Raw genomic sequence first — 10,148 nt, 5'->3', positions numbered from 1 at the left:
ATTTTCTGGAAGTTTTCCTGCCAGCCCACTTGTAAAATGTAGAAATCAGAAGGTTCCAAAATCTCATCTCTCACCTGCAAATTCTACATATTCACACGTAGAATCTGTTCATAGAGATTTCTTGTGTAGAAACCCGAGTGAGACACTGCAGATTAAAATCTGCACATTTTTTACACTGAAGTCATTAATAGATGAGACGAAAATAAGATACAAATAAGAAACTGTAAGATTTGTTCTTCTGTTCCGAAAGCAAACTGGTTTAATGAACTGAACTCAACTGTCAGTTCAATGTCCTGCTGTCAGAGAACAGCACATACTGGACCTTGTGTCAGGGGATTTATCTAGAGTCAGAAGAACAGATGGTTTAGAAACACCGTTCAGTCTGCTCCATCATAACCAACTGGTCCCACAGCTCTGACTCTCTGAGTCTCTGAATGACAGGTAACAGAGACATGGTGTGATGTACCTTTTCCATTTGAGCAGCTGTGTCTCCTCGGGCTCCCAGGTAGACCATAGCCAGAGCTGAACTGATGCTCAGCGGAGAGAAGAACATATTCCCCGATGGGTTTGCATGGCTCAGAGTCCGGTACAGCTGCACACTGCCTGAGATGTTGATTGAGCTTTGGATTGAGCTTTGCTTTGACCTTTGGACTGACCTTTGGACTGAGCTTGGGACTGAGCTTTGGACTGACCTTTGGACTGAGCTTTGGACTGATCTTTGGACTGAGCTTGGGACTGAGCTTTGGACTGATCTTCCGAATGAGATGTTGATTGAGCCGCTGTTGTCTCCGCTGGTGTTGCCACTGTAGTCGATGCTGTTGTCGCTGCTGCTGTTGTCGATGCTGTTGTCGTTGCTGCTGTTGTCGATGCTGCTGTTGTCGATGCTGTCGCTGCTGCCGTTGTTGCCCATGGCTGAGGATGTACAGTTGTCCTGTAATGAACAAAAAATGCTTTTTAGACATATATATTTTTAAATCTGAACAGAAATGCACCTGATTGCTGCTTGATTGTATTACAATTTTTTGCGGAACAAAATGTGCCAAGACCCCCGAGACCCACCAGATTGGTTGGGATTGAACTAAACTCAATTTTATTTGTATATGTCACCAAATTATAACACACATTCTCTCAAAGCGTGAGAAAAATCCAAAACACGTCAAATCAGATAGAATTATAAACGCAAAATACCTGAGAGATGAGAAGACGTGGAAGCAGAGAATGTGAACCTGGAGGTTGAGTGGTCAGTAGAGGAACACGTACACCAGTATATATACAGTATATGTGTGGGTGTGACTGGGCGATGAGTCACTGACTGCTGGGAACAAAACACCGTTATAGGCCAACTGCGCACCAGTGGGAAAAAACACAACCGACACAATTCTGAGGAAATGTTTGCACAACCTCTTTGTGCGATGACTCTGATGAAGTGTGTTTATTTATCTTTATCACTTTTACTGAGAATCTTACACGGAACTTGTATTTATACACGTTGTTGATGTTTTACAACCTGTTTTTATGCTGCCTTTGTGAAGCACTTTGCAACATATGTTATGAAAAGTGCTCTATAAATACAGATTATTATTATTATTATTATTAATATCACTATTTATCGTTCAAATGTGAACAACGAAGCAGGAGATTCCTGTATGGAGCTGGATTATTGCCAAAACAGAAGTACAGACTGCTTTGATTGTTGTATGGGTGTAACTCATGACAAACTTGTTTGGCGCCCTTTTGGCGCTGTGATTTTAAGTCATGATTTCTGTGTAGATGTCATCAGGCCGGGACTCTTGTCTTACATGTCTAGTTTGGACTCGATTGGACCATGTATGTCCGAGATACAGAACCTCGTGTTTTGATGGCGTTTAATCAAACATTGACGCCATGCCACGGTCACACCGTGGCATGCCTGAGAAGGAAACTGTGGGCACGGTGGTGTTCAGTCCGTGGACGATGCGGTCATCCATGGTGCGCATCACCTTCAGCACCTCCTGAGAAACCCACAGCGGGACACAGAGACAGCCAGCAGCTTCAGGTCAACTCCAAACCATCCAAAACAAATATATATGTTTATCATTCAAAATGTATTTGTGGCGTGGCTCTGTTCTGGTGCACACATGGAGAGCCGGAGGCAGGGAGAGCACACCTCCACCCCCACCCTTCTGTGACAGAACATCTGAGGACAACGGGAGGATTTACTCTTGGTTGTTTTTCCACTGAACACATGTGGGTGTGTCAGAGGTGTTGCTTCATCTTGATTTCCATGGAACTGATAAGAAATGATTTACTAATCAAATATAATGATGTAGTATCTCCAAATAATGACTTGTTACAAACCAATAATGAGTTAATTTCTTAAATAAATAATTACTAGTTCAAAACCATTTCTCAAAATGATGACTTTGTATATTAAAATAATGACAAAGTAAGTTATGAAATCATTATATTTTATATACAATGTGCAATAAGAAGATATCATCACGTAAAAGCCATAACAACAAATACAAATAAGAAGAATCAATAAAAAGGAGACAACATTGCACAAGAGCAAAAAAAAAGATGACATCACATGTCAAAATGTGATTTAAAAGAAGTCACTGAATCTGCAAACCATCATATGGGATGGACGAAAAGTTTAACATGAAAACCTGACTGAGGTTAGTCAACATTTATATGTATCACACTACATTAACTGAGCTGTATCTAGGTGTATAATAATAAGAATAAACTGGCAGGTACAGGGGAGGTTGGGTACATTTAACAGCATACTACTACTACTACTACTACAACTACTACTACAAGTACTATTACTATTACTAGTAATAATAATAATAACAAGACATCAAAGATTCCTTTGATCTATTACCACTGACACTGCAGGAGTGGAGTTGTTTGTTGACGGCTCAGCATCAAAGGATTCATGGTCCATGTATGTCCGCGATACAGAACATCGTGTTTTGATGGCGTGTAATCAAACTTTGACGCCACTCCACGGTCACACCGTGTGACGAAAAATCGATCTTTGAGGTAGTTTTTATCTCCATCTTGTTGTGATGACACTCATCTCAATTTGAAGTTGATCTGATGAAAGCCCTGGGACAAGTTCGTCAAAGTAAAAATGTGAAAAATGTGAAAAATGGCCACTAAATGCTAGATGGCGGGCTTCCTGTTGCTTTTTTCAAATTGCACCTCAGACTCTTTTGTTTGTCTGGTCATGATACACCTGTGTATCGATTTCTATGAAGATCGGTCAATGTGAATGCGTTCCAGGGGGCACTGTTGAGCCATTTTGCCACGCCCATTTAAAATTACTCCAGAATCAGTACATTTTCACCACTTTCTAATTTTCTGCAAACTTTGGTAACGATTTGAGCATGTTAAAGCCCTCAAAAAGCCAATTAATTTGCCTGAAAAAAAATAATAATAACAAGATCAATTTCCACGACAAACTTGGCGTCACGAACAGGATCCCTTGAAAGATCGTCTGGACCCGAGAAGTCTTCGGTGATTGGCCACCCGGGAGAAAAAAATCTTCTTCCTCTACCTCTGACATTTAAGAGACGAGAGGACCGAAGTGACTGGGGTTCCAGACCTTCTTCACAGGGATCCAAAGACCTTTCTTTGGTCATCTTATATCCGGTGGGATGTTGAAATTCAGATTTTTCATGACTGTTTAGATGATTTCTCAGTCAGAAAATCAAACAGACATAGGAAATAACACATTTATGATTGTATTGCTCTTTCCTCACCCAGCTGTCCCACCACCGCAGATGCTTTGGCTATACAGGCCTTGACAGCTTGGTCTCTGCTCAGATGGACCTCCATCATCTGTGTGACGCACGGAGGACAAAAGATGCATTGTGGAGAAAACTCTAGAAGGGACACTTTGGAGGTTTATATTTCAGTCTCGGTCGTCAACACTCACAGATTCATACAGTTGTTTGCATGTTTGTGTGGCATCAACTTTGCCTGAGAAGGAAACTGTGGGCACGGTGGTGTTCAGTCCGTGGACGATGCGGCCATCCATGGTGCGCATCACCTTCAGCACCTCCTGAGAAACCCACAGCGGGACACAGAGACAGCCAGCAGCTTCAGGTCAACTCCAAACCATCCAAAACAAATATATATGTTTATCATTCAAAATGTATTTGTGGCGTGGCTCTGTTCTGGTGCACACATGGAGAGCCGGAGGCAGGGAGAGCACACCTCCACCCCCCCACCCTTCCGTGACAGAACATCTGAGGACAATGGGAGGATTTTCTCATGGTTGTTTTTCCACTGAACACATGTGGGTGTGTCAGAGGTGTTGCTTCATCTTGATTTCCATGGAACTGATAAGAAATGATTTACTAATCAAATATAATGATGTAGTATCTCCAAATAATGACTTGTTACAAACCAATAATGAGTTAATTTCTTAAATAAATAATTACTAGTTCAAAACCATTTCTCAAAACAATGACTTTGTATATTAAAATCATGACAAAGTAAGTTATGAAATCATTCTATTTTATATACAATGTGCAATAAGAAGATATCATCACGTAAAAGCCATAACAACAAATACAAATAAGAAGAATCAATAAAAAGGAGACAACATTGCACAAGAGCAAAAAAAAAGATGACATCACATGTCAAAATGTGATTTAAAAGAAGTCACTGAATCTGCAAACCATCATATGGGATGGACGAAAAGTTTAACATGAAAACCTGACTGAGGTTAGTCAACATTTATATGTATCACACTACATTAACTGAGCTGTATCTAGGTGTATAATAATAAGAATAAACTGGCAGGTACAGGGGAGGTTGGGTACATTTAACAGCATACTACTACTACTACTACTACAACTACTACTACAAGTACTATTACTATTACTAGTAATAATAATAATAACAAGACATCAAAGATTCCTTTGATCTATTACCACTGACACTGCAGGAGTGGAGTTGTTTGTTGACGGCTCAGCATCAAAGGATTCATGGTCCATGTATGTCCGCGATACAGAACATCGTGTTTTGATGGCGTGTAATCAAACTTTGACGCCACTCCACGGTCACACCGTGTGACGAAAAATCGATCTTTGAGGTAGTTTTTATCTCCATCTTGTTGTGATGACACTCATCTCAATTTGAAGTTGATCTGATGAAAGCCCTGGGACAAGTTCGTCAAAGTAAAAATGTGAAAAATGTGAAAAATGGCCACTAAATGCTAGATGGCGGGCTTCCTGTTGCTTTTTTCAAATTGCACCTCAGACTCTTTTGTTTGTCTGGTCATGATACACCTGTGTATCGATTTCTATGAAGATCGGTCAATGTGAATGCGTTCCAGGGGGCACTGTTGAGCCATTTTGCCACGCCCATTTAAAATTACTCCAGAATACGTACATTTTCACCACTTTCTAATTTTCTGCAAACTTTGGTAACGATTTGAGCATGTTAAAGCCCTCAAAAAGCCAATTCATTTGCCTGAAAAAAAATAATAATAACAAGATCAATTTCCACGACAAACTTGGCGTCACGAACAGGATCCCTTGAAAGATCGTCTGGACCCGAGAAGTCTTCGGTGGTTGGCCACCCGGGAGAAAAAAATCTTCTTCCTCTACCTCTGACATTTAAGAGACGAGAGGACTGAAGTTACTGGCGTTCCAGACCTTCTTCACAGGGATCCAAAGACCTTTCTTTGGTCATCTTATATCCGGTGGGATGTTGAAATTCAGATTTTTCATGACTGTTTAGATGATTTCTCAGTTAGAAAATCAAACAGACATAGGAAATAACACATTTATGATTGTATTGCTCTTTCCTCACCCAGCTGTCCCACCACCGCAGATGCTTTGGCTATACAGGCCTTGACAGCTTGGTCTCTGCTCAGATGGACCTCCATCATCTGTGTGACGCACGGAGGACAAAAGATGCATTGTGGAGAAAACTCTAGAAGGGACACTTTGGAGGTTTATATTTCAGTCTCGGTCGTCAACACTCACAGATTCATACAGTTGTTTGCATGTTTGTGTGGCATCAACTTTGCCTGAGAAGGAAACTGTGGGCACGGTGGTGTTCAGTCCGTGGACGATGCGGCCATCCATGGTGCGCATCACCTTCAGCACCTCCTGAGAAACCCACAGCGGGACACAGAGACAGCCAGCAGCTTCAGGTCAACTCCAAACCATCCAAAACAAATATATATGTTTATCATTCAAAATGTATTTGTGGCGTGGCTCTGTTCTGGTGCACACATGGAGAGCCGGAGGCAGGGAGAGCACACCTCCACCCCCCCACCCTTCTGTGACAGAACATCTGAGGACAACGGGAGGATTTTCTTATGGTTGTTTTTCCAATGAACACATGTGGGTGTGTCAGAGGTGTTGCTTCATCTTGATTTCCATGGAACTGATAAGAAATGATTTACTAATCAAATATAATGATGTAGTATCTCCAAATAATGACTTGTTACAAACCAATAATGAGTTAATTTCTGAAATAAATAATTGCTAGTTCAAAACCATTTCTCAAAACAATGACTTTGTATATCAAAATAATGACAAAGTAAGTTATGAAATCATTATATTTTATATACAATGTGCAATAAGAAGATATCATCACGTAAAAGCCATAACAACAAATACAAATAAGAAGAATCAATAAAAAGGAGACAACATTGCACAAGAGCAAAAAATAATAATTAGCAATATGTAAGAATAAAGAGATGACATCACGTGTCAAAATGTGATTTAAAAGAAGTCACTGAATCTGGGGGTAAAGAAAGACAAGTGATTAGTCTTTAAATTTAACAGACATGATTCTGTTCCAATCATTAATATTTTTAATAAAAAAGGGTTAATCAAAAAATAAATAGAAACTATTTTACTGGTCATTTGTGGTATTTGGAAGAGCAGATGCAGGTCAGATAGTTTCTTAAAATTTTCCTGAATAAATGTTTCTCAGTGTCTTAGATTTCTGTTGCTGCTACAGAGGAGAACTTAATCAAAACCAAACAAAACCCCCAAAGAGTGAATGTAAAAAAACAGACGAGAAGTCGAAGCAACAGAGGCTGAAATATTGTGACTTTTAGTCTCTAGTATGGGACAAACTGTTAAAACACAAGATCTTACATTTCCCATAATGCTCAATAGTGTGTTCCATTAGACTCTCCTTTTCATCACTTTGTTTAAAAGTCCATACCTTCAGTTTGTAAAACAGACTTTATCACTGTTTTTGTTGCAACTACTTTAAACCACTACTAATGAACAATGTCACAAGGTGGACGTCTCAGGCTACATCCACACGACAGTTATAAAAAATGCATCACTGTGACTACTTTACACTACTCCCAAGTTTTTGCTCACCTAAATGGTGAAGTTTGGAAATGCCCCGGCCCCCGTTTTAGTTTGAAAAATGTTGTAGTGTGGACGACAAAAACGCAGACATTTGAAGACAATGACTCATCAACATTCACTTCCTGATTGGTTCTTATCAGTCCTGACTCAACTACCGGCGGCGAAGGCAAAGCGCTGTAAACACTTAATGTCAGAATATAGTTCCACCTTGTCGTCGTTCTGAAAAAACACATCTTACAGCTTTGAGGTGTTTTTTTTTATATAAAAGACAGGACGTACTTTGGTCTGCTCCTTCCTGAGTTGTTTGATGACTGCCAGGTCCTCGCAGTCTTTTGCTCTTTCCTCACCCAGCTGTCCCACCACCGCAGATGCTTTGGCTATACAGGCCTTGACAGCTTGGTCTCTGCTCAGATGGACCTCCATCATCTGTGTGACGCACGGAGGACAAAAGATGCATTGTGGAGAAAACTCTAGAAGGGACACTTTGGAGGTTTATATTTCAGTCTCGGTCGTCAACACTCACAGATTCATACAGTTGTTTGCATGTTTGTGTGGCATCAACTTTGCCTGAGAAGGAAACTGTGGGCACGGTGGTGTTCAGTCCGTGGACGATGCGGCCATCCATGGTGCGCATCACCTTCAGCACCTCCTGAGAAACCCACAGCGGGACACAGAGACAGCCAGCAGCTTCAGGTCAACTCCAAACCATCCAAAACAAATATATATGTTTATCATTCAAAATGTATTTGTGGCGTGGCTCTGTTCTGGTGCACACATGGAGAGCCGGAGGCAGGGAGAGCACACCTCCACCCCCCCACCCTTCTGTGACAGAACATCTGAGGACAACGGGAGGATTTTCTTATGGTTGTTTTTCAATGAACACATGTGGGTGTACAGAGGTGTTGCTTCATCTTGATTTCCATGGAACTGATAAGAAATGATTTAATAATCAAATATAATGATGTAGTATTCTATCAATGACTTGTTACAAACCAATAATGAGTTAAATTCTTAAATAAATAATTACTAGTTCAAAACCATTTCTCAAAACAATGACTTTGTATATCAAAATAATGACAAAGTAAGTTATAAATCATTATATTTTATATACAATGTGCAATAAGAAGATATCATCACCTAAAAGCCATAAACAACAAATACAAATAAGAAGAATCAATAAAAAGGAGACAACATTGCACAAGAGCAAAAAATAATAATTAAAGCAATATGTAAGAATAAAAGAGACATATCACATGTCAAAATGTGATTTAAAAGAAGTCACTGAATCTGCAAACCATCATGGGATGGACGAAAAGTTCAACATGAAAACCTGACTGAGGTTAGTCAACATTTATATGTATCACAATTACAATAACTGAGCTGCAATGTGTATAATAATAAGAATAAACTGGCAGGTACAGGAGGTTTGGTACTTTTAACAGTATACTACTACTACTACTACTACAAGTACTACTACTACAAGTACCATTTATTTAACCATGTGCTAGTAATAATAATAGTTAATAGTTGAAAAAGGTTAGTTTAACCTGAAAGAGGGAGAGTCAAGCTGATGTCCACACTGCAAATATAAGAGGGTGGATGTTCAGTGTGGTTTATAAACATGTTCCACTGCTGCATCAAAGAACATCCAATCTGCAATTGTTATTCCTCCTCCTTCTCTTCTTCTGCGGTGGTTTCAAATTCCCGAGCGGTCCACTACTGCCACCCCCGGGGACACTGAGGGTAGGGGTTGTGGGAATCAGGCGAGCTGATTCTATGTCATTTCATTTTATTTATTTCGATTTGATATGTTTATATGTTTTTGTACTTTACACTGTACTTTTATCACCACTAATGCCAGGAAAATGTTATAACATGAAGTTTATCTAAAAAAAATGTAAAGAAATCGATTTAAAGTCAAAAATGTACAAGTCAAAACTGTTAAATTTAAAACGAGACAAATAAACAACATTAAAAAGGGGTTAAAGTTAAAAAGGATGAATCTGTACAATCTGTACAATTTGTAAATTAATAGTAATAACGTTTTTTAAAGTTTTCATTCCTTCTGCTATCAGGCTACTTGGCTCAGACAGTCAGACATCTTTTATGACTGTGCTTTTTGTTTTGGCAGTTTGAAGTCGAGCAGATCTTTGAGTTTTACTACTTTTAATTCAATTTTAAAAAATGTTGGTTCTTTGTCAGTAATTTTAAACATGTTCCATCAGCCCTGTTTCTTGAAAAATGTCGGTGAACTGCTCATTTTACTTGCACACCCCTCCAGTAACTTTATTCTTTTATTTCCTGGATCCTTTCTGCAACGTATCTATTACCGAGGACACTTACATACTATAATCTCTCTGGTGCCAGACAATGCTCACAAGAGAGAGGTGAGGCCCTTTAGCATAGTTTGATACAGACGTCTACATGTCTCTGGAGCTGGGACATAATGTGACCTCAGCTCATTGTTCTATTTCCCTCAAGTGAAATGATTTTGTTTTGAATAACAAATCCTGACGAGCAGGATCTAGAGGTGTGTTCAAAATAATCTGCAGTGTCAATCACAGCTTCCTTAAATGAGCCGGTCACCTGAACCTGTGCTCCCACATATTTAACATACTTAGGAACAGTGAGTGTAGATATAGAGTCACCACTCTAACTGTATAAGAAATACAAAGTGTGTTTTAATATCTATGTGACCTGGTGCTGACCCCATTCTCTGTCGGCATTTTTTCTATTTGATGCCTTTTGATTTGTTTTATGCAGTTGTATTTATTTCCTTTCATAAGAGCTTGTTAAGCCAGTTTATCT

At 39.5% G+C, this 10,148-nt stretch overlaps 3 protein-coding genes across 9 annotated transcripts in view; all 3 read right to left on the bottom strand.

Moving 5' to 3' along the window:
- The window catches only part of LOC118121266 (leukocyte elastase inhibitor-like), a 57,921-nt gene extending 56,574 nt beyond the window's left edge, over positions 1–1,347 (bottom strand). The window contains exons 1-2 of one of the 2 annotated variants that reach the window (XM_047343102.1): positions 1,189–1,347; positions 467–931 (exon numbers count right to left, since the gene is read on the bottom strand). In XM_047343102.1, coding sequence (XP_047199058.1) covers positions 467–910 — 444 coding nt within the window. In that variant the 5' untranslated portion in view covers positions 911–931; positions 1,189–1,347. The remainder of the gene's footprint in view (positions 1–466; positions 932–1,188) is intronic. The other variant, XM_047343103.1, reaches the window with a different exon arrangement.
- The window catches only part of LOC118121155 (leukocyte elastase inhibitor A), an 81,361-nt gene that overhangs the window by 49,429 nt on the left and 21,784 nt on the right, over positions 1–10,148 (bottom strand).
- On the bottom strand, positions 2,207–8,177 carry LOC118121156 (protein MIX23-like). Of its 6 annotated transcripts, none has more exons than XM_047343109.1 (8): positions 7,864–8,177; positions 7,620–7,766; positions 6,328–6,393; positions 5,988–6,113; positions 5,812–5,890; positions 3,926–4,051; positions 3,750–3,828; positions 2,207–2,269 (listed from the first exon to the last, which is right to left on the bottom strand). In XM_047343109.1, the coding sequence occupies exons 1-6, from the start codon at positions 7,972–7,974 to the stop codon at positions 3,960–3,962; spliced, it is 621 nt and encodes a 206-aa protein (XP_047199065.1). In that variant the 5' UTR covers positions 7,975–8,177; the 3' UTR covers positions 2,207–2,269; positions 3,750–3,828; positions 3,926–3,959. The 6 variants fall into 6 exon arrangements, with proteins under 6 accessions (XP_047199065.1, XP_047199064.1, XP_047199063.1 ...); XM_047343108.1 differs by lacking the exon at positions 2,207–2,269 and adding an exon at positions 3,367–3,669; XM_047343107.1 differs by lacking the exon at positions 2,207–2,269 and having other exon boundaries at positions 3,680–3,828.

Source organism: Hippoglossus stenolepis, chromosome 14 (genome assembly GCF_022539355.2).
Source record: "Hippoglossus stenolepis isolate QCI-W04-F060 chromosome 14, HSTE1.2, whole genome shotgun sequence".
NCBI lineage: Eukaryota > Metazoa > Chordata > Actinopteri > Pleuronectiformes > Pleuronectidae > Hippoglossus > Hippoglossus stenolepis.
This window is presented reverse-complemented; position numbering and strand designations above follow the sequence as displayed.